This window comes from Phoca vitulina, unplaced genomic scaffold (assembly GCF_004348235.1).
Source record: "Phoca vitulina isolate PV1807 unplaced genomic scaffold, GSC_HSeal_1.0 scaffold2, whole genome shotgun sequence".
NCBI classification, from domain to species: domain Eukaryota; kingdom Metazoa; phylum Chordata; class Mammalia; order Carnivora; family Phocidae; genus Phoca; species Phoca vitulina.
The window spans coordinates 9166424-9190949 of NW_022589705.1; the positions used below are offsets into that span (position 1 = coordinate 9166424).

At 42.8% G+C, this 24526-nt stretch overlaps 1 protein-coding gene across 1 annotated transcript in view; it reads right to left on the bottom strand.

The window, feature by feature from the left end:
• Positions 1–1246: 1246 nt before the first annotated feature.
• PIFO (primary cilia formation) overlaps positions 1247–24526 on the bottom strand; it is a 45345-nt gene continuing 22065 nt past the window's right edge. Inside the window, exons 5-7 of the mRNA XM_032419362.1 lie at positions 5065–5168; positions 4558–4641; positions 1247–1389 (exon numbers count right to left, since the gene is read on the bottom strand). Of these exons, the coding sequence (XP_032275253.1) occupies positions 1247–1389; positions 4558–4641; positions 5065–5168 (331 nt within the window). The remainder of the gene's footprint in view (positions 1390–4557; positions 4642–5064; positions 5169–24526) is intronic.

Consider the following 24526-nt stretch of genomic DNA (forward strand, 5'->3'; position numbering starts at 1 on the left):
AATCCCAGACCCCAGGCCTTTGGGCTGGACTGCAGCCGAGATGAGGTGGTGCTGCTTTGAGCTGGTAGGTCACACAGACCCCAGACCTTTCATGTCTCCAGCAAGGAGCAGGGAGCAGGGATCCAGCCCCCAGCTTCAACAAGCCAAGCCTCAGTTTGGATTTTTCCATGCCATTTCTCTCTTGTCTGGCATGTTCCCCCCGCCCCCAAACCCACCAGACCTCTGGTTTTTCAGGCTGTTGCTTTCTCTCCCTTTTCCATGAGCTTAGGGCCCAGAATGTAAAAGTGAGGTTCTCTGTGGGATGCTAGAAAGTGCTAAAGGAACCAAGTACAACATCTCCAAGGCCTAGAGTGTGTTTTCCAGCAAGTCAGGCATTCCGGATACGTCTACAGCATGGCATTGCTTCTGTAGCTTCCACTCTGAGTCCCACTGCTTCTCTCTGCCATATTTTAACTAAAAGAAACATTTCCACAACCCCCTCTTTCCTTTATCTCTCCCCTTTCTCATCATCCGTATCTTGCCCAGTGCCAGCTCCTCTAAAGGAAGAGCCAATGCTGCTCTCTGTGCTCAGACCCACCACCTGCCATCACATCATCCAGAATAGGCTTGGAAGGCTGTGCTTCACTAGCAGTCTGAGGATGCTGAACCACAGGTGTGAGCGGCTGCCCTACAGGCTCTGAAGCATTCTGGGCCTCAGCGAGTGATGGCTGTTGCCCTCAATGAGCATGCAGTGGAATTAAGACAAGAGTAGATGATCTGGAGCTTGGCTTAAGGTAACTGACAAGAGGTAAGTATACAGTCATTTGGAGCCTTGGTCCCTACTCCATGTGGATGGGTCAATGGTTTAATGGAGAGATGTTTATTCAGTTCTGAGTGTATGTCCCTTCAGTTACCTCGCCACACCCTTGCAACAAAATTTTGAAATAGGTTTTACTCCCTCCATTTTTGTCAGTAAGCAAATGGAGGTAGAAGAAGTGTGACAAGGTATCCAGCACCCTGCGGCTGGAAGTGGAAGAGCCAGGCTTCAGGTGTAACAGTATCTGCTCCAAGCCCATGCTCTTTCCAGTTCACCACTTACTCGGTGGGGGAGAATCTAGCACCAGGATCCCCTCCTCACCTGGTGTGGTTTAGGTGCAAGCTGTGGAGAGGAAAATCTTTTGCGGGGATCACTGTGAGCTGATTGTTCATGATAGTTACCAAAGCAGAGCCACGGGTCTGTAGCTTCCCTGGGAAGCCCCCAGCTAAGTCATGGGATCGTTTTACAGGTCTGGCTGTGCTGCTGCAGCTGCAGCTGGAATGTGTCATGAGTGTCTTTCTTTCTGATAAAGGTGTTTTCACCATCAGCTGACTTCGATATTTGAAAATCTGAGGACTTGGAGTTTCCATATCCTATAGAACATTCAAAATTATTACCAAAAATTAAAAAAGAAAGAAAGAAAGAAAGAAAATGAGAGAAAGAGAGAGAGAAAGGGAGAGCTTCTTCTACCTCATCTCCCCAGCTCCCATATCCTCATTCCTTTGAATAAGAATGAGGGCTGCTGAGGATCAGGAGGACTCTTATCAGGGTGTAGGATTAAGGTAGCAGTAGAATGGGCTAGTTTAGAAAGGATCCATCATTAACTCTTCAGAAATTAGAAACCTTCAGGGAGTCTGATGGCCATATTTATCCTCGATTTGCTCTCATTCCATTCCCAGGTCCTTGAGAAGGGGGCTTGGCTTATAGCCTTACCTCACCAAGCTGGCTCACCTCATTCCTTCCTCACATCCCCAGTCCTAAATCCAGAGGGAGAATTGGCATCCTCACAGTGTTTCTGGGGCTCCTCCCCCAGGAGTCCATGGAAGAGACCCAGGGCATAGAGACACCAGGTTTCAAGACTTCCAACTTCTAGCCCCTGGTCTTCCCATCCAGGTATAGCCACGAAGCTTGTGTATGACTTTATCAGTTGGCCCCAGTACCACCCAGATCCTGCCAAATACATGCCAGAGAACGTGAAACTGTGCCTGTGTACAGACTTTATCTATGTCGTCACTGTTTGGTCAATCAGAAGATCATGCCCTGTAGTGGGATGGTGTTTCCTGTACCCTGGTTCTAGGACCTCAAACAGCAGTCAGTACTTTGTTCTGGAATATCTGGGAGAGTCACAGGACAGACACTCTGGGTAGACTTGAAATCCAAAGGTAGTATCGGGGACCATCTCCCCTCTCAGGGCTAAAGTACACAATATGGAAAGGGTGACTCTGGAGGAGAGGAAAGAAAATGTCAAGCCACCTTGACAAAAATAAAAACGAGTTCCTTCTCTTCAGCAGTAGTTTTATCTGCTAAAAAATTGGCTTTGTTGCTCTAATCCTCTATTTCTCTTTCCCTACTCTTAAAACTGGAAGCAGCCCCTGTCATGCTCTGGTCTGTGTCCTTCTGAAGTTCCTTAGCCAACGGCAGTGAGCAAGAGAAAGTCCGGAATTACCAGAGGGACTTAAAAGAAAAGTAGCTTTGGAAACTGACTGAAATTCACCTCAGTTAGGGAACTTTCTAGAAGAATTATCTTCCTCCTGAGACCAGAATGGGAGAAGTCAACCCTATTTGGAAGATCCCCTGTCTTCCCTTTTCAAATAGGTGGTGCAATTGACAATTTGGGGGGCTGGTGGGGGAGGTGACAACATCCAGAATCCCATGGGTGTCTTTGGGTAAATGTTCACCATTCCCTCCATGAGAGTGTCTCCAGTCAGAGAGTAAAGTTCTCTACAAGATTCCATGCACATGTTGTTGTATAAGAGGAAGGCTCTCTTCCACGCAGTCTGGCCTATGTTCCTCTGCTCCAGAAAGGATGAGGGGGGGCTTGTTGACCAGGTTCTCTAATCTGAATGGTTGGCATAAAATTGATCCTTGGAGAGGCAGGAAGAGTATCCCAAGAGAGAGTTCCTGGGGACATGGTTCTGTCCTTTTGGTGCCAGAACCATGAGTCTGAGAGAAGGCCACTTTGACTCTGGTGGCAGTTTCCTCATGCTTGGTTAAAATGTACTTCACTCTGTCATTTCTTCGTGCTTCCTCATTAGGAATGAAAACTTTGTTATGTTTCTGGGGATTAGCATGTGGAACTTTCCCACCCCGAAATAAAAACCTCTTCTTTCTATGGGGAGTTGGCCTAGGGGTTGATCTGGGAAGATGAGGCTGAAGCCAGTTTGAAGGTGAAGAAAAAGGTGATTGAAGGTGGCATGAAATATCCCAGAGGTGTATCTGCAGGAGATTTTCCAAGACAGGGAAAGAGCTAGAATTGGGAAATGAGACATTTATTTATCTTAAAATAGGAGCCGAATGGAGCCCACAGTTTTCATTCCTAGGGTCATAGGACCATAGGTTGAGGAAAGGCAGAGAGCTAGAAGTAGAGAATCAATATGAAGGGTTGCTCTATGGAAGGAATCTGTGACCTACACATGACCTACATATAGTATATGCTCAATGTTTATTTTCAATGCTTCAATTTATTTCAGTAAGTATTTCTTGAGCATGTATCATGTGCTAAGTACAATGGCAGGCACTGAGCATATGGATTTGAGATATACAAGGATGAAGGAGCTATAAAAGTGGAGCTCTTAAGACTATCATGTCTCCTATTTTAACTAAAGCAAAGAAGATGGATGGGGGATGTTTGTGAAGGATATTAGATATCATTGAGATACCTCAAGGATATTAAATATTTATTGAGTAGCATAAAACACCTTTCAAGACACTGTAAGAAAAAAAAAGATGAATAAGAGAGTCTCAGGAAGCTTCCTGTCTAGTGGAGAGACAAACATTTACACACCCAACTGAATACTGCAATGGGTAAGTGCCATGATAGAGCATGATATGATAAGACATGGTGAGAAAGTAATGGTAAATTCTGCCATTTTCTGGAAGGACATTGTAAGAGAAGGGACTGCATGAGCAAAGGCATAGAAGTGTGAGAGTATAGAGTGTTTGGTGGAACTCTGAACAATCAAGTAGCAGAGAAACCAGATCCTAAAAATAGGAAAAGAGAAAGAGGGAGAGAAGAATTAATGAACATTTTGTGAGTGGAGGAGATGTCATTTTTCTTTCCTTGTTGATGAATTATCATGCCCTTCTTGAAGGGATTTGGGAGTTGAGGAGAAGGCATGGAATGTGACTGATGAGTGGTTGCAAGAAGATCCTAAAATAACTAAAGGATGGTTCATCTGCCAGCACTAAGCACCAGTCCAGTTTTGTTGCTCTCTGGGCTCTACAAGAGGGTTTTTATGATATTAGACTACGGAGAGTAGATGCTAGAGATGAAGGTAGTTTTAAGAACAAGGCTTTATGGACTGCCAATGGTTCCTCTGATATTTCTTGGAGCTTGGAGAAAGAAGGAAGGGGAAAAGTGATGGCATCTGAGTGCCAGCAAGGACTATGCCTTTCTCCAGGGTCACCAGGAACGGGCAACCATGAGATTCTCATTGACTCAGTGATCCAGTATCTCCAGCTATATGGGTTTGATGGCATTGACCTTGATTTTGGGTACCCACAGTCCTGGGCAACACACCAGAGGACTAACAATGCTTTACCATCCTCATCAAGGCAAAGGCCTATAGGTGTATTTATATAGCCTAGGACCTCTGGGAGTTCTCCACCCTTGACCACCTCCAAGTCTAAAGTAAAGGGAAAAATAAGATACAGGAATCAATAACTGTTGAAACTCTACAATGTGCCAGACACTGTAGTAGGCACTATGTACTGGGACTTTATTTAATATTCATAACATTCAATGGAAGTATGTATTTTATATCAAACCAGAGAGAAGAAGTAATCATAATTAGAAAGTAGTAGAGATTTCTGAGATTCCTTTCCCTATAAGATACTGCTTCAGTGGGGAAGCAGGAGAAAATATAACAGACAATTTAGGTTTCAAGCATTAGCTCACTCGCTCATTCACTTACACGCCCATATACTTGGTACACACACACATTCCAGTACATGCAAGGAGACTTTTTCCTCCACCAAATATTGGTATATTTTTAAATTAAAATCTGGCCATTTATTAGCACTGTCTTTTTCCTACAGTTATCACTAACCATAATCACCAATACTGTCCTCTCTTGAAACAGGAAATACAGTGGCTTTTGAAGCTGAGGCCCGAGTCATAGGCCATCCAGTCTGCTGATCTTGGCAGCCATACCTGCAGGCAAAGGGACCACTGATGTGGGTTTCAGAATTGCCAAGATAAGAGTATGTCAGGCAGAATACCCCAAGGCCTGAAGAGCATGTCTTATTCCAAGGAGGGACTTAAACCTATGGACCTTTGGAGCCGCAATCAGACTAAAGTTAACATAATATGCACACGTTTGCTTGGCATTTGCGGGGTTCCCTTTCCTCTCTTCCTCCTCAGCACTCTTGACCAGCAGCTGCTCTTTGCTGACCACTCTTGTCTCCTGCTTGGTATCTAGAAAGTGTTCTATGTTGCCTGAGGCTCTCCAGTGGCTGCATGAATGCATGGAGGCTTAGCTACTGTGCTGATCCACTAGGGAGAGGAAGGACTGTCACCTCCACTGAAGGCATGCCACTAGTGAGAGCAGAGGAGGAGAGGTAGGAAAAGTTCTTTGTGTGCAACCAAGCCTGTTGTTGATTCCTGCCTAAACATGATGGGGCAAGCTGGGTGTGTTGATATTATCCATGTTGTATATTCCCAGGATTGTTCTTCCGAGAAATTTTTATAGGGTACATGCTCACACTAGGACATGGAGAAGTGAAGAGAATCTGGCTCTTCAGGGTATTCTCCTCTGAACTCCTGCAATAGCTAGTACATCGGCCTGCTGAGCTATCTGCTGCATAAGAAAACAGAGGGGACTCTGAGGTCCCACAGCATCGTTACCCAGAGCTCAAGAGAGCTTGTTGGATGGGCACAGTGCTCTTTGGAGATTTCTGAGAATAGTGAAGTCATTATTTCATTCTTTTGCCAGAAGAAATTCAGTTAATTGTCTGAGAACTGAGTTAATAGATAATCAAAATGCTTTGTTTAAAAAAAAATGTGGTAGGGGAATCATGTATAAATACTTCTGATAGACTTTTGTGGAGGTTGGGACACTGTCACAGGAGGCAACAGCTCTCAACACCAGGGTTCTGCTGACTGTGGAGAGGTCGTCTACCTCAACGCTGTAAAACAGCCACCTTAGGTTAGAACTGGGTGGGACGAAGATAGAGGGAGGGATGGCCAGGGAGGAAGATAGAGGGGGGGAATGGCCTTGGAGCCTTAAGCTGAATGTTCCCCCCAGAAATTGGCCATGAAATATTGGTGAGACAATGGAGTTCCTGCTGAGAAGCTCATTATGGGGTTCTCCACGTATGGATGGACCTTGTGCCCACTTCTTTGCATATGTCACCTCAGAATTAGAGTCTATCAGGCCCTACACCCAGAGGGCTAGCTTCTGGGCCTGCTGTGAGGTAACTCCCCTCTCCAGAAAGGCTGCAGAAGAGACTCTGGCCAGCTGGCCAGTGGGATTAGACAACCTCTAGGTTCCTTCCAGTTGTAAAAGAACTCTTGCTCTATAATTACTTATGTCTCCCATACACCCCAGATAGAGATGAAAAGCATTCCCGAGAGAGAGATAAATCATCTTGGCAAATGACAGGGTCTTGCTAGTATGACCTGATGTCAATTTTACTTATATTAGAGGTAAACTCCTTTTAAGAATAAGAGTTCAAATGTCGAGTTGAAATACAAAATTTTCTAATTGTTGCCTTTAAATTTTAAAATGACAAAGCTTTGGGGGAAATAGTGACTCTTTTGTGAGTTCTTGTAGTACTCAAGCTACTTAATAACTATGTCTAAATAACTTATGAGCACTTACATGTGTCAGGCAGGGTGCTGGGCACTGGGAGGATAGTTAAATAAGACTGTTCCTGCTCTCATGGAGCCCACAGCCCAAGGGGAGGAGAAAAACACAAAGAACTAGTTGTAGAAGCATGATTTATACAATAGGATTGTTAGCATGTGAGCATTTAAGAATGATTTTCCTTTCCTGTTGACATCCCATAGTCTTAGCCCAGCTTCCTGATTTTGTTAACTTGTGTCCCTCTGATCAGATCTGCCTGTTCTTTCCTGAAGCCACCACCACGAGGACTGAAGATTTGAGGCCCTTGCCTACGAAGGATATGAGTGGGTTGGTTTGACTATACTGAAAGCTGGGAGCACAGGGTAAGTTTCAGCCCATGGACCTTAAGATTATGTCACATTATCTCTGCCTTTGAAAATTTCACTTTTTAAATGGAAAGAGCCCTGGAGGAGAGGCCAGGAAATAGCAGTTACACTCAGAGCTTTATTACAGACTCACTGTGCAATTTTAAGCCAAGAACTCCACTTTTTAACCCTGTTTCCTATTTTGTATAGTAAGGCAGCTGGAATGGTTAATTTCTGAGCCACTTTTCCCATGTTCTTGTGAAATATAAATCACAGGAACATGAGAAAGGGAAAGGTAGCTCAGAAATCTGTTTTACATATGTCAGTGATTCATCATATCATGATTATATATATATATATATACACACACACATACGTACCTTCTTAGACATGTACACAAACACACACACACATTGATACCTAAAAGACCTTTAACATAAGCTCACACAATTTTGGTTCTTCACAGTCAAATCCAGGGCTTGCAAGAGAGAAAAATCAAATTGGAAAATGTCTTCTTCCTTCACCAACCCTGACCAGCCCTTCTATCTCTTCTTGCATGTTCAACCCTGGGCTTTCACCTCTGTCCTTTGATACATTTAGATAAGGGGAAGCAAAGGTAACAAAGCGAGACTGGCCTGGGGCAGAAGGAGGGAGGTTCTGTGTGTTTATACCCCTTTTGTTCATAAGGGAGGAGATGAAATTAAAGCTGCCCAAGAAGAACATTACTCCTTGTATTGCTTGCTGATCAGGGTAACAGAAATCCCAACCTTTTGCCATTGGAGGGTCATAGAGGGCCCAATAGTGTTGCTGGTATAGACTTTTCAGGAGGAGAGGGTAGGGCTGACCACAGTCAGTGTTAATACACCAGTCACTTCAGTGTGTAAGGAGTGGGTAGCTTCACTCACTCAAAGCCTCACTCACCTTGGCGATTCTTCGCTGGTGACCAAAAGGGGACCAGATGGTGCCTGTAGGCACACTTGCCAGTGAAATCCCAGCCTCAGGCTAAGTCCACATGCTTATGGGAGATGGCTGGCACCCCGCAGGAGAGTTCGCTTTTGGGACGATGATAAATGTTCATTTCTATTCCATAGGAAGAAAGGGGTACCTGCATGTTATTGATTACTTACTATGTGCTAGCTGTTTTACATAAGATACTCCATTTGATTCTTATGATAAGCCTAGAGGCTGATTAAATGAAGAATGCATGTGGAATATATGTTCAACAAATGGCAGTTGCTGTTATTATGAAATATGTATTATAATTTCCATTTTCTAATGAGGAAATTGATGCTAAGAGAGGTTACGTTACCTTCTGAGAACACATACTTAGTAAGTGGTGTACCAGGATTTGGCTTACAGGTCTCAATAATTCCAAAGTTTATGCTCTTTCCACCATACTTTACGGACACTCCGTTTCTTTCTTTTTTTTTTTAAAGATTTTATTTATTTATGAGAGAGAGAGAGCACAAGCAGGGAGGAGGGCCAGAGGGAGAGGGAGAAGCAGACTCCCTGTTGAGCAGGGAGCCTGATGTAGGGCTCAATCCCAGGGTCCTGGGACCATGACCTGAGCTGAAGGCAGATGCTTAACCGATTAAGCCACTCAGGTACCCAGACATTCAGTTTTTAGGAACACTTGTCATTCCGGGAGCCCCTTATACAGGTTGGGCTTGGTTTCCTCTTTTGGAAAACAATGTGGCTGTATATAACGGAATTATATAAATATGTATGTATGCCCTTTAGCCTCCAATTCCAGTTCCTGGGTATTTATTGGAATGACAATATAATCAAAGTATTTATATGTAAAGGTGTTTCTCAGAGTCTTGCTTATAACTGCCAAATATTAAAACAATGAGGAAATAGTGTATTAAATTATAATCTATAACACAAAAAGATAGTTTCAATCATTAAAAATAGATATAAAAATTAAGCATTAATATGAGAAATGTTTATTTCTGATTCAAAATGAAAATGAAAAAAAAAAACAGGGTATAGATGGTTTTTGTGCTGGGATGATAGCCTTGTAAACAATGATGGTAAGTGTGCAAAGACTGGGATTAACATGCCAAAATGAGTTGTTTTATGGTGGTATGATTATGTTTTTCTTTGTGTTTTCTTTTTAGAAACTTTCTGATTATGTTGCATCATGCTCCCAATAATTTTATGGGGTTTTAAAAAACTTAATGCCAGACTGATAGATTAAACTCTTACACCACAGGTGATGTCACTGAAAGACAATGGGTTTGGTGGTACCAGGGTTGGGCTCTTGACTTGGATGACTTCCTGGGAAACTTCTGCAGTAAGGGGTCATATCCTCTGACCTCTAAACTCAAGCTTCTGCTGGGGCTGCAGACACCAGGTAACCAGAGAAACATTTGCACACCTTGAACTATGCTTCATATAGTTCAAGAAACTATAGTGTTGAATCATTGATGACCAAAGAAGCAGCAGCCCAAGGCATGGTATCTGCTCTGAGGATTTTAATTCATTTTTAGCAGAGAAAAACTGATGGCTTCTAATATTCAATAATTTCTCATTTCAAAACTTAGATGGGTTGTTGAGGCAAATCATTGAACACAATCTTGGAAAAGTATGTATTTGCTAGATTTCTAGAAAATACATACTTTTCAATCTGACAATATGTTATATACATAATTACTGGCTTGCTGTGGTGAACTTGAGACTAACTCATTTTGCCAATCAAGAAATAGCTATTGTCTAACTTTGCAAAGAAATGAAAAACTAACTATTTATAAGACGAGATATTTTTTTCTAGTCTAGCTGGTGAAAGAAGTTAAACTAGCATTCTCTTCACTTTGAACAAAGCATCCCATGGTACTTGCAACTCTGCTGTAATATTGGTGAATATGGTCCCCCTCCCTCTAATCTGGCCTGGTTTGAACTGATGAAGAAGAAAGGACTTTTCTAATCTCACACGTGTAGATGTGTCCTCAAAGTTTTCATGGGCTGCTACTAATGGTGTTCTGATGTTTCGTGCATAGGTTGTAATGCTCCAGAGCCTCCTAAGCCCATACCTTCCAGCACATTCTGTGAAGGCAAAGCTGATGGAATCAATGAGGACTGTAGGGATCCACCCAGGTTTTCTGAGTGTGCTAATGGTAACACTGTGGCCAGAAGATGTTCAGAGGGCCTTGCGTTTGACCAAAGCTGCTCATGCTGTAACTGGCCTTGAACAGGAGAATGGGGTTGAGGGGTGCCTGGCTGGCTCAGTTGGAGGAGTGTGTGACTCTTGATCTTGGGGTTGTGAGTTTGAGCCCCACGTTGGGTGTAGAGATTACAAATAAATAAGAACTTAAAAAAAAAAGAAGGGGGCTGGGAGGGGATGAAGCCTTCCTAGAGTTTATTTAAACTCAATAAATACATGAAACGTGATGTTGCTTTGCTAATCATTCTTATTGCTCTCTTTCTTTTATCATTACTGTTTAGAAAGTCATTTTCATGTTGGACACTCCATGGAGAGAATTAAACAGGCACAAAACCTTTTGTTTATAGACTTGCACCCTAAAAGAGAATGTGTTCATAACTAGAAACCACATTTTAAACAAGTAAATTGACAACCCATTTACAGTGAACGCAAGCCAAAAATAACTTTATTTTTATTTTACTTATTATTTCTCAAACTGAACTCATTTTATTTTTCTGCTGAATCAGCTCTTCTTCAAAACTTTTCAACGAAGTTTTAGTCACGCATGACTGCAAGCTCATTGATCATGTTCTCCACCTTTGCAAGAGGTCTTCCTGGAACACGTCTTGTCCATTTGCAGAGATTACTCTCAAACATATTAATATTAGCTCTCATCACTAACACTTTAATTTCCTCAATATTGTTTTATAAATGCTCTCCTATGGCTTTTGTACACTCTCCAACTTCTCACTAGAGAACCAGTTAACAATAGAAAAATGTGTACACGTAGAGAGACTGCAGTGAACATTCTTGAAGTTACTTAATCCCTGTATAAGGAGCCAGTATAGTGAGCTCCATTGCCTTCATCTCCAGATTGTTGGAAACCCGTTTCTCCTGCTACATCACAAGTTCAGTCTTGAAAAAATAGTTTCCAGAGTCTTTGCATGATGAGAGATCTTCATTCTGAGTCTCCAAGAACAATTTTTAAAAATTAACTCTTCCCATTATCTCACTGAATCCAGAGATCCTCTAACCATGCATCTTATGAGCTACTGGGCATTCTGTTTTTTTCTATATATAACTAAATGCACACGATTTTACATGTTACAATTAATTTCCACAACAACCTTAGAAAAGGTATTATTATTTGCATTTTATAAATGAAACTGAAAGTTGGAGAGATTAAGTCATTTGGCCAAGATCACATCTCTAGTACATGACAGAGCAGGTGTTCAAAGAGCACTTTGATTCCAAGCCCATCAGCTCTGCCGCACCAATTCACCATTTCTATTCAGGGCTGAGCAGCACCCATACTTCTTGATTTCCAGGGTATTGCTCCTCTACTACTCTCGTGAAGAACTCATTCTAGCTTTACCTAAATGTGGAACCGGTGTGTTGTTTTCTTTCCACAGATTACTATCGATACAAACGTGATTCAAATCATAAGCAAACACTACAAAAATTTTATGTAAATACACTAAAAGATTTAGGTGAGATAGGTTTTAGGAAAATATGAACTAATCAGACTGACATAAGAGGTAGAAAACCTAAATAGAACAATAACATTGGAAGATATTGAAAGTGATATTAAAATATGAGACAGGAATCCATCAAAATCCTAGAGGAGAACATAGGCAGTAACCTCTTTGAAATTGGCCATAGCAACTTATTTCAAGACATGTCTCTAGAGGCAAGGGAAATGAAAGCAAAAATGAACTTTTGGGACTACATCAAGATAAAAACTTCTGTACAGCAAAGGAAACAGTCAACAAAACTAAGAGGCAGCCCACAAAATGGGAGAAGATATTTGCAAATGACATTACAGAAAAGAGCTGGTATCCAAGATCTGCAAAGAACTTCTCAAACTCAACACCCTCTAAAAAATAATTCAGTCAAGAAACAGGCAGAATACATGAACAGACACTTCTCCAAAGAAGACATACAAATGGCTAACAGACACATGAAAAAATGTTCAACATCACTAGCCATCAGGGAAATACAAATCAAAACCACAATGAGATACCCCTTACACCAGTTAGAATGGCAAAAATTAACAAAACAGGAAACAACAAATGTTGGTGAGGATGTGGAGAAAGGGAAACCCTCTTACACTGCTGGTGGGAACTCAAGTTGGTACAGCCACTTTGGAAAAGAGTATGGTGGTTCCTCAAGATGTTAAAAATAGAGCTACCCTATGACCCAGCAATAGCACTACTAGGTATTTACCCCAAAGATACAGATGTAGTGAAAAGAAGGGGCACAAGCACCTCAATGTTCATAGCAGCAATGGCCACAATAGCTAAACTGTGGAAGGAGCTGAGCTGTCCTTCAACAGATGAATGGATAAAGAAGATGTGGTTCATATATACAATGGAATATTACTCAGCCATCAGAAAGGATGAATACCTGCCATTTGCATTGACATGGTTGGAACTGGAGGGGATTATGCTAAGTGAAATAAGTCAAGCAGAGAAAGACAATTATCATATGGTTTCACTCATATGTGGAACATAAGGAATAGCACAGAGGACCATAGGGGAAGGGAGGGAAAACTGGATGGGAAGAAATCAGAGAAGGAGACAAACCATGACAGACTCTGGACTCTGGGAAACAAACAGGGTTGCAGAAGGGAGGGGGGTTGGGGGATGGGATAGCCGGGTGATGGGTATGAAGGAGGGCATGTGTTGTGATGAGCACTGAGTGTTATATGCAATTAATTAATCGTTGAACACTACATCAAAAACTAATGATGTAATATGTTGGCTAATTGAACATAATAAAAAAAAGTTTTGCCAAAAACCACCAGAGCCAGATACCCCATCAACATTTAAGAAACAATTAAATAATTTTAGAGCATAGGAAAAGCTTCCCAATTCGTTCACATTTCATTCAAACCTGATAAAGAATCAGCAAATATTTATTATTGACCATCTATTACATCCCAGGCAATCTGCTGGGCCCTGAGGATCAGAGGAAATAAAATATATAAATTTCTTCTTTGTGGCTCTCATAATCCCTCAGAAATAAATCATGTCCCTAGATGGGAAAACTCAATATTATAGTGTTGTCAATTTTCACATGTCAATCTCTAAATGTTTTAATTTAAAATCCCAAAGAGTGTATGTGTGTTTATTTGATAAATTGATTATAAGTTTCATTAAGAAAAATACATCAGTGAAAGTGACCAAAAAAATATTTCTTAAGAAAGGAAAAGTAATAAAGACATGTTCCATGAGATAGCAAAAATGTTATAAAAAGGATTTGTAATAGGAAGTTCAGAAACACTTTTGTATTTATTGGAATTTGTTTTTTTTTTCCTTCAAGCTAATAGTTTCCCTTAAACGATGCACTATTTTTCCTTTTCCCATATGTCAGTGGGTATTCATGATTCAGTACTTGTACAGGTCAGAATTTTGGGGTCTTCAGGCAGTGGTGGAAGTAGGAAGTGGATGGTAAGTTGATATTTCTCCCCCAGGGGATCAGAAAGATTTCCAGGCCAATTTTCAGGATACTCTAAAATGGAAAAAAAATACAGGTTTTCTCTCAAGGGAATAAAACATGTCTTAGATGCTAGACAAGTTGTAAGGTATGAGAATTTGGGGGATCCTGAAGATTAATTTTTATATAGTTGGTAAAACTCTCTTAATTTTCCAGAAAGATCTTGGGCTGGGTCTGGGTTATCTGCCCTTCTATATGCCAGTGTATCGCTTTACCTATCAAAGGAGAATGAATGAGGAGGTAAACACCATTAAACGTAAAAGATGCAGATCGATCCATCGCTTGGGGAGTAATTCAGTTGATAGAGGCTCTATAGTTACAGGCTGTAGGCAGGCGAGTCCTATCCTGAGTTGTAAGTATGTGCACAGTTGATAGTAAAGCATCTGGGTAGAGTCAGGTCAGCAAACTGAGGAAGTGAGAACAATCAGGACTTCTACCAACAAGATGAGTCTGAGGCAGGAATCAAGTCTAGAGAAAGGAGAATAATAAAACTCAGGATTTATTGAGCACTCTCCATGTACCAGGCACATGTCCCTGGGAAGCACTGGATAAGTTGACCAAATATGAAAACTCTACTAAAAAAGGCTAGATAGGAGGGTCAGACACTTGGGAGGCTGTTGACGAGCAACCCAGTTTGGGCTGTTGCCCCTGCTGAGTGCTCCCCTGGCACCCCGCAATATCTAGATCTCCCCCACTAGTCTCTGAGTTCCTGGAGGCAGGGATGGTGTCTCAGTTTTTGAATCCCAGTATTTAGCAAAATACCTTCACACAGTGGGCGTTCAAAAAACTGCAGGTCAGTGTGGATGCCAGCTTCCAAAATGGCCTTCAGTGATTCTTGCCCGCCAGTTCCCTCCTACACTAAGACCAGCCTATGTAACTACTAGAATATTGTGGCTATGTTGGAGTGGGACTTCCATCATGCTCTTCCTTGGATCACTTACTCTGAGAGAAAGAGCTACCACTCTAGGAGCCCTACAGAGAGGTCCACAGAGAGATACTGAGACCTCCTGCTAACAGCCAGCACCAGCTTGCCAGCCATGTAAATGAGTCAGCTTCAAAATGGACCCTCTGGACTCGGTCAAGCCTGACTGTCCCAGCCAATATCTTGACTGCAACCTGCAGTTCTTATGACAGGATCCAATCCAGAAACACTCAGCCAAGCTGCTCCTGAATTGCAGAAACTATATGAAATAATAAATATTTCTTACTGTTTTAATAGCGAAGTTTTAGGATAAAACCAACCAACTTTCACCAAGGGCCTAGTTTGTGTCAAGTTCTAGGGACCCAAAGATCAATTTCGCCCTGGGCATCTGAATCAGCTCCTTCCAGAGAAGGCGGTGAGATGCATTCAGCCAAATTCTTGGCTCAGCCTGAGGATCTGCTTTCAGGCCAAGCTATCAGCAGCCCCTGCACCTGTGCCCACTCTTATCTGCTGGCTGAGAGAGCACAGCTGCTGGCAGTGGCAAATCTATGGCCTCGGGGGCATCAAGGTGAGAAAAAACAAGCCCTGACACCTGGGTGACACTGACCACCCTCCCCTCCTGCACACTTTGCCCTCCCCTGATCTGTTTTTCCTAGGGAGTCAGGCTCTACCAAAAGTAGGTCACAATGTTCCTTACACCCTACTGCCACTACCCCTTCCAGAATGAGGAGAAGTGGGCATAGGTACAAGGTCTACGTTTCTCTGGTAGCAACTGCCCTCTCCTTGTCCTTGCCCTGGGCTGAAATAAGGGAAGAGAATTGGCAGCTGCAGCATCCTATGGCTGCCCTGTTTTTCCCCTCCAGAGCTGTGGCAATAGAAGCACAAGGGTACAGGGAAGAAGATGAGCAGGGCTAATTGTGCCCTTTCCCTGAACTGGATCCCTTCCAGGACCTTTGCTACTGGCCTTGAGTGTAGGGCCCAGTCCTGAAGAAGGAAAATTACATTCCTCAATTAAATGCTTCAGTATCTCATCTCAGCCCCTCGTGTATTTTCCTGGCCCTGGGCCCTGGGCTTGGGACCATGATTCCCAGCACAGTGCCCTTCACTCTCTCCTTGGGCTTCCACACCCCTAAGGGGACTTGACCTCAGTGCTGAGTTAATACCTCCAATTGTAAGCAGTTGTGTCAAGAGTAGTGAGGCCTGCTGGTCAGGGGGTTCTGCTGGCTTACTCTCTCCACTGGGGGGTCAGTGCCTGTTCTCATGAATGTGGGATGGGTGGAGATATGAACGTGAAGGCCTTGGGGACCTGTGGTCCTGAGATGGTAGCTATGCCACTCCCACAGTGATAAAGGGGTCTTCTCTTCTATAGGGCTGATCAAGGAGGCTGACCATGACCAAGGGAGCTGGTGTGGAGGCATGATGGGGAGGATGCTGCTCTGGAGCTCTGAGTCTTCCAGTCTTTTCACCCTTCTTCCTTCTCACAGGTGGAGAGGGGGAGTTCCCTAGAAATGGAGTGGAGGGCAGACATCTGTTTCCATGACGCTGCTACACAGGGTCTCCCCCACCCCATGCCCTGGGCCCTGAGCAGAGGAACTGGAAGTCTAGACTCCAGGGAATGATAAAATCTAGCCCTGGGAAAGGCCACCAATAAATCCAAAGGCCCTTGAGCGCTTGACACCCTGGAAGTCTCCTGGGTGGCAGCAAGCCCCAACTGGGAAGCCTGTATAACTTCCTGTTTTGTTTTTTGTTTTTTGTTTGTTTGTTTGTTTGTTTTTTAGGTATGGCTATTCTGCTATAGGAGCTCCTGTGTCAGGAATAACACCACCTCCTCTCCCCAGTCTAATCTTCCTGAAAGTTACTCCTCTTCCTCTCCTTTCTTCCAACTCTGCACTCCCTTCTCCTTCCACGATGAAGTCAGGACTAGAACCACAAGCCACCAGCCATTTTGCTGGATTCCAGAATGTCAGAGCTGGGAGAAAACAGAGCTCATCAAATCCAAAATGCCTCACTGATAGATAAAAAAACTAAGGCACAGAGAGGGGAAGTGACTTGTCCTTCAGTACTCAGCACCAAGACTTATCCATATGTTCTGATGCCAACACTGGTGCAGTCTCTATTCCTAGCAGTCCATACTTGTCTTTGTGTTGTCTTTTCTCCCCTCAAACCTCACCTTCTTCATGATTGATACCTAGGTGTTTGGCTATGAGTGTGAGATAAGACTAAGGCCCAGACCAGATGGGGTCACTCAGGAGAGGAGAGTGAGGAGAACATGAGCTTTGGAATAAGACTGCCTGGAAACAGTACATTCCCAGTAAATATTTGGGGAAAGAATAGATGACTGAATTGGTATTAATCTTAATCTTTCAGTTTTGAGAAGTTTTTCTGAGCATTATCTAAAAATGAGGATAATATTTCCCTCACAGGACCATTGCAGGAATTAAAATTTAAGCAAAACAATGTGTGTAAAGCCTCTAAACAAAGCACCAATCCCTTTATATGCCATCTACAAAAGGTAGCTGTTTTATTGATAATGAACTTGAACAGTTTGTGAAGTTATTCATACAAGGAGCATAATTATCCTGGCTACTTGTTTCTGTGATGGCAAATTGATTTTATTTTATGTGTTGGCTCTAATTGATTTTTAAAGCTTTCTGAGTCATAAAAGGTGCTTAGGCCTTGCTCAGATTCTGTTGAAAAAAGTGTCATAACTGTTTAACTAAAGTTCTCCCATAGGCATGGGAGAGGAGCATAGCAGTATCTACTGGGATCATGCCAAGCTAGCTCCAAGGTAGCCCTTCCCCTTGTAGAGGTCATCAGCATGTGAGACCGACAGTGGAGACTACAGTGATGGCTGCTTTCTCCTTGCAGGCCCAGCCTATAAGCCAGTGTGCTACTTTATCAACTGGCCCCAGTCTCGACCAGACCAGCCAAGTTCTTCCCCACGGATGCAGATTCACATCTGTGCACACACCTGATATATGCCCTCACCGGCATAAATGACGAGACTACTTCCTATGAATGTAATGATGTTGATGTCCTGTGTCCTCAGTTCTGAGCCCTGAAAGAATGGTCAGGGGAATTGAATCCACAGTGAAGGGGAGAAAGAGGGATAATGGAGAGCCCAAGTGCAGTCCCTAATTCATTCTCAAATAACATAAGATTCTGGCAGGCAAAGCCCTTTGCAGATAGTTTATTCCTGAGAAGGAGACATAGATGTCTAACACACGTGGTAAATTATGGTGTAAACACTAATGTGGGCAGATGGGGAGGAACACTTGCCATGTGGGACTTTAGGGTCATACTTGGGAGCTGCCCATTACCAGTCGAGAATGAGGGGAGAATAGTCACTTTCCACAGTGTCTGTATCCTGTAGCCTCACAGAGATCTCACTTGAATGTGCCCCTTTGTTTCTCTCTGCAGCTACAGAGATCCGGTTGACTTGCTGGCCATTGGCAGCTGGAACTTTGGCATTTGGAAGTAAGAGTCTTTCCATGGCTAGGGGATGAGGGTGAAGGCAAGAGAAAGAGTCCATAGGGCTGGGGTAGGAAACAATGGTGCCAGAGGAGAGCTGGAAATGGATATTGCAGAGGGGAAAGAGGCTGGTGTCTGGGAAAAACCGACGTCTGCTGGTGGGAAGGACAGGTGGCAGCAGATGTGGAGAAACAGCAATGGTAAATGGAGACTGGGCTGTCAAACACTCAAAGGAGTGTAGAAAACAATGAGTGGGAGAGAAGGGGCTTGGTGATGGAGAAGCACCCCAGCTGATGAGAATGCAGAGCCCTGGGCTCGTCTTCTGGGAAGCCATCAGAAAGGATTGGGGGTCTCACAGGCATTTAGGCTTGGAGTTGGACAAAGGGGATTCTAAGATTAAACCTGACTTGCATGTACAGAGTTGCCCAAGTCAGTGGTAAGTCACTATTTAATTATGAAAATGGTGCATTCCCACAATTATTCTTAAAATTAGATAGCAAAAAAAATTATTTTTTAAATTATGTTATGCTAATCACCATACATTACATCATTAGTTTTTGATGTAGTGTTCCATGATTCATTGTTTGCATATAACACCCAGTGCTCCGTTCAGTACATGCCCTCTTTAATAGCCCTCACCAGGCTAACCCATTCCCCTACATCCCTCCCCTCTAGAACCCTCAGCAAAAAATTATTTGATATAAAAAGTAACTTGCCCCTGTCTCTTCTTCTCTTCCTGGGTTCTCCAGAGATAGCCATTCTGGAAGTGCAGTGTTAGAATGAACAGCTAAGTAAACCTTCTGGCGGTTACCTATCAGCTAGCCAGCTAATTCTCATCTATAGTATTTGATCCATATTTCTTCTGCCTAAAGTATCCACTCGACCAATATAGCTTTTCCTTATCTTGCCCACAAATCACTCAAAAATAAAAAATGTTGGTAGGTTAATCTCCCCAAACTTCACCATTTTCCCCCACTCTTAAGTTACCCAATTTGGCTAATATACTTTCATTAAAAAAACAAAACAAAAAACAACTTCCTACCTATTAAATACTTGAACTAGGAAAAATAGATAAATTAGGGAGGTTGTGATCTAGTTTCAAAGAGTTCATCACAGGCTTAGTATAATCAGGAAAAAACCTAATGTTTAACCAAGTGTTAATAGGCTATAACATCGCTAACTATGGCAGAGGAACTAAATATCCTAAGATATTAAAGCACCTTCAAGTAGAGGACTCAGACTATATTTAATAGTAATTCTCTGGGGATCAGAAGGGCTTTGTTAAATGTATTCACAGATTGTAAATTACATCTTAATTTTGGAAACAGTAAATATAAAACAATGAACATCTTAGAATCAAAGACATATAGTATCTGTACCACTGCCCCTAATAAAGAAAATGCACATGTATCTTTGATCTTACAAGTAGAAAAATACTATTCAATAGGTACACTGAAGAAAAAAAAAGTTTAAGTTAGAAACACTCATCCATTGAGTAAATTAATATTTTTTAGTTCATCTTAACTGTAAAAATCCAACAGGAGTTATTACAAAGTGCATAATAAAAGCTGATATCAGAGATGGTGTGGGAGGATTCCTGGGGTCTGCTGATGTTAATACAGACCAACTCTCTGCCTAGATTCACCACCATCCACAGCCTTCAACCACAAAATGTTCATCTGTTCTTGTCACTCACTTCCTTTGTCACCATGAATTTGATGGCATTGACTGAATATTCAATGCAATTTACTATATTAAGGTGAGAATGGAGCACTCCTCCTGTGTCTTCTTGTAGAGGAGCTGGTGCCTTCGTGGATTTTCTATAAGAGTTGCATTTCCTGGAGATAGCAAAGGGTGCTGCCGTCAGTACACTGGTTAAGGTATTTGGGATCGCAAGCAACAGAAACACTCTCTGGCTAGCTTAAGCCAAAAAAGAATTTATTGGAAGGATATAAGTATCTATAAGAACCCAAAGAAGAAACTATTGAATTGAGAGAGTGGAACAATTTATTATATCTTTCGTCAGTAAGTATTTATCAAACACCTTCTGTATTCTATGCACTGTGCATCACTTTGGAGATAGAGCAGTGAACAAGACAAACACGATCCCAGCTCTTGTGGGACTTACAATGTAGTGAAAGATACAGAACAAAAGAAAGAAAAGAAAAGAAACGGAAAAGGAAAAGGAAAAAAAGAAAAAAGAAAAAGAATTAGGGTGGTCAGGGGAGTCTTCTCAGAGGACGTCACATTACCTTTGAGCTGTGAAGAATTAAATGGAATCAGGCATACAAAGGACAGGAAGAAGAATTTTCTCAGGAAATGGCAACCCAGCAACAGCATCAACAAAGGCCTTGAGGCAGGAAAGAGCTTAGCAGGCCATACAAAACTGGGAGATGAGAACTTTAAGAGGGAAGGTGAAGTCACAGCAGGTATGACAGTTCCTGGACCTCTGCCAGGAATTCCTGGGCCTTCTCTCCAGAATTGTCATTAAATGTAACTCAGATTCAAGGATCTTAGAGTCTGTTTCTCTTTGTTTCAAGTTATACCTCACCAGAACCTATCCCTGTATTTTAGGGGCTATTTCCAGAAATGGAGAATTGCTGTGAACTGGAAAGTAGCCCAAGGGGCACTTAGTATAGAAAATAGACAATGAAGGTAGCTACCAAAATCTCCTTCTCTTCTCTCCCCTGGAAATCCTAGAGGCTTTTGAAGATGAGGCTAAAGCAACAGGCTATCTAGACTGCTTATCACAGCAACTCTATCTGCTGGTAAGGGGACCATTGATGCAGGATATGAAATTGCAGAGATTGGGAAGTGAGTGCACTGGGTCTCTCAGGGCCCCCAAATCCTGGAGCAGAGATTCCTAAGCTTTTTGGTGGATAGTACCCCAAGTCATCATGTAAACATTGTAAAAAGAGATATCAAGATGAAGCAAGCCAGCCTAGCTAAGAAAGTCTCTTTGAAAATAGGGTCGGGAGGCCATAAGGGAGGAGGAATTTATGCAAGTCCTCATTGGAAGAGCCATGAACTTCTTGCCAGCTAGAAGCCCTCAGCCTGGACTCAACTTCCTCCTCACCATGACACCTGAATGGGTCACATTCTTCCCTTGGACAGGAGCCAATGCAGTTGAAGAAGTTTCAATCCCTCATTTGCACACTAACCCAACCAATCCCTGTTTTGGATTGGAGGACCTGAATGAGAGCTGCTCTCATGGCCTTTCACCTTTACAGCTCTGCATCCTTTTTTTCTTCCTCAGAACCCAAGTCAGGTTTCTACTTGAACCTGTGTCTCCGAATTACAATTCTAATTGCCCAGATAAATGCCTCTTTGCTTAAATTGTCAGTGAATTCTTTCTTGGTCAACAACATGATGTTAAGAAAGTTGGTGCCTTTAGTTGCCAAAGAGGTTTGGGAACTTAGTGACTCTGAAATATGGCAGTGGCCCCTTTAAATTGTCAACATGGTGGACTTTGGGGAGAAGAGGAACAAGACTCAAGACCATGGCAAACCCTTATACTAGCAATCCCCATTAGCAATTACTTTTGGAAAAAGCTGTAAAATCAAGAAAGCTATGATTGACAAAGCAATAGGAGAGCTACTCATCTGTGATTCCCATGGCCCTAGAGACATGTTTCTGAGACACATGTTCTAACACCCCACATTTCCTAACCTTCTGTTTTGAGTTTCTTTCAAGCAGGTAGAGGAGACATCCTGTCTAGCCCTATGGGGGTCACATAACCTGTTCCCTGGAGCCTGTCAGGAAGCCACATTGGAGGGGCCATTTGGGTATCTGTTGACATCATGAGTTTCCCACTGCTACCATTTCCTGCTCCTAAATAGTCTATAAGAAAATGCTGCCAGATCCTGATGGCTCAAAACATCTTGTTCCAGGCTCCTTGATTTAATTGGTGTGAAGACCTATGACTTCCATGGTAGCTGGGACAGATGTTCAGGACACAAACAGTTCCCTATATGTAGGATCCAAGGATCAAGGTGGCATGCATTATTTCAACCGTGTAACAAAGAAAAGCCTCAAATCATATGCAGAGGGGTATAGGGAAGGGTTTGGGGAGAGCTTCTTTTGTTCTCTTTCTGGGAAAGAGGCTTTCTCTTTGGGAGATTTTGTTAATTAAATGGGACGACTGGCAAGGAAATAATGCCTGTGTTGCCTTATTCAGGAATATGTCAAAAGTACTGGACAAACTATGGGTTCCCTGCAGAGAAGTTCATCATAGTGTTCCCTATGGGTGGACCTTCTGACTCAGCACTTCTAATCCTCAGTCTGTGTCCCAGTTTCTTGTCCTTACACATGGGAGGCTAGCTTCTTGGCTTACTGTGACATAACTGGCATGGCTAATGGAGGCTTAAAATACACTGAGGAAAATTCTGTCATTCTCTGAGTCATCTTGCTACCCTTCTCTTGAGATCTAATATCCTGGCCCCTCACGGCTCTGAACACAAGCAGCCTGGGAAAAATGGCTGTGGAACACTTTTCACTAAAAGAAATAAAATAAAAAACAAAAATCAATCTGAATTTCTTTTTTGGGTTTTGAAGTGTACGGGCATCATCTTTCCCACAGCCCCAAAGCAAATACTGAATTCTATTACATCCATGTGAATAGCTAGAGAAGGATTTCAATAGTCTAGCCCAGGAATAGCAAATGATTTTATTTTCCTTCCAGCCTAAATTGATTGTGTTCACTCAAATTCTGTGCCAACAATCCAGAGAGTATTGTAATACTAATACTAACGCTTTTCTGTAGTCACTGACAGCTTCTCAGTCTTTGGTATTCAGACATATACAGACTTCCCACCTTTCTGCTAATGACTAAACGGGACTAAAGACCTCCCAATTAAAAGATAAGATAGACCACACTTCGTGCCCATCCTGAAGGAATTATACTTGAGTTATTTCAGTTAGTGTTGGAAGGAAAGGGCCTACCTCTCAGGCCAGAGTGTCTAGATAAGTACTTTGAAGGTGGCTTCTGTGTGTTCTGACCTTTATACCTTTGGAAGTCTTCTGGGGATCATTCAGATTGGAGAGCAGACCCAGTCCATTAGCCTTCTGGGGAGGCCTCAGCATACTTCAGGCTAGTCTAAGAAGCCAGTGAAGGAGCTTATTTTGATTCTGGCTATATCTCCAGCCCTTGCCACTCTTCCTGACACATGGTAGGAACTCAATTTCTATGATGATTGACAAATGAAACAGATTATATAATGGGAAATTGGGAATTTGGGGTTCTGTGAATTTTATATTAATCTGGGAAAGGCAAAGAAATCAGGACCTTCCTTCCCACTCCACACCAGGAACTCAGAAGCTTAGAGTTCTTTTTTTTTTTTTTGAAGATTTTATTTATTTATTTCAGAGAGAGAGAGAGCACATGAGAGAGAGAGCATGAGACAGACAGCATGAGAGAGACTGTATGAGCAGGGGCAGAGGAGGAGGGAGAGAGAGAAGCAAACTGCGTGCTGAGCAGAGAGTCTGATGCAGGGCTTGATCCCAGCACCCCGGAACCATGACCTGAGCTGAAGGCAGACACTTAACCAACTGAGCCACCCAGGTGCCCTGGAAGAACCCTTAAAACATGTTTTGCTCTGCCTTCAAATATCCTCCATATGCAGCAAGCCCAAATACGAGCCCAAACAAGCCCAAATCTCATTGAAATCCTTGATATGGAGAGGCCAAGAGCCCCTGTTTCCAGGGCTAGTGGTAGAATACATAAAACTGGAACCTGGGAATTAGAGCATGAGGACAGAGACCCATGACGATTTCAGTAAAATGGAGCCACCCCACTGAACACTGGGCAGGAACCCCAGACCCATCTATGTATGTATATGACAAACCAGCCCATGGACACAGAACAGTCTGATGTAGTCTTTCTGTTCTCACATAGTAGTTATGAGCCCCTTCCCTCCCTGGGCCCCATGCTGGCAGACAAGAGAGCAGGGCAGTGCGGGGGTGGGGGAAGAGCAGCTCTGTCCTCAGTCCTGGATCCATGGTCAGGAGGAGCATGTGAAGGTAGTCACAGCTCCTCAACTGTAAAACAGGCTTAGGTAGGCCACACGGTTCCAGTGCTTTCTGAAGTCCTTGTTAGACAACTGCAATGAAGGAATATTGTTTAGGTAAATATTCTAATGAGAACCCTCCGCCTCCTGTCCTCCTGGCTGTGCAGAATAGAAGTGCACATCACCGCTGTTGTGGCCCACCTGAAGCCCACCCATAAGAGCCTACCCTTAGGATTCTGTCAAAGTACAGCTACGCTCTGTCATCTTACTGTGCTATCATGCTAGGACTTGGTAAATCTCTAAGTATAACTGGTAAACTTCT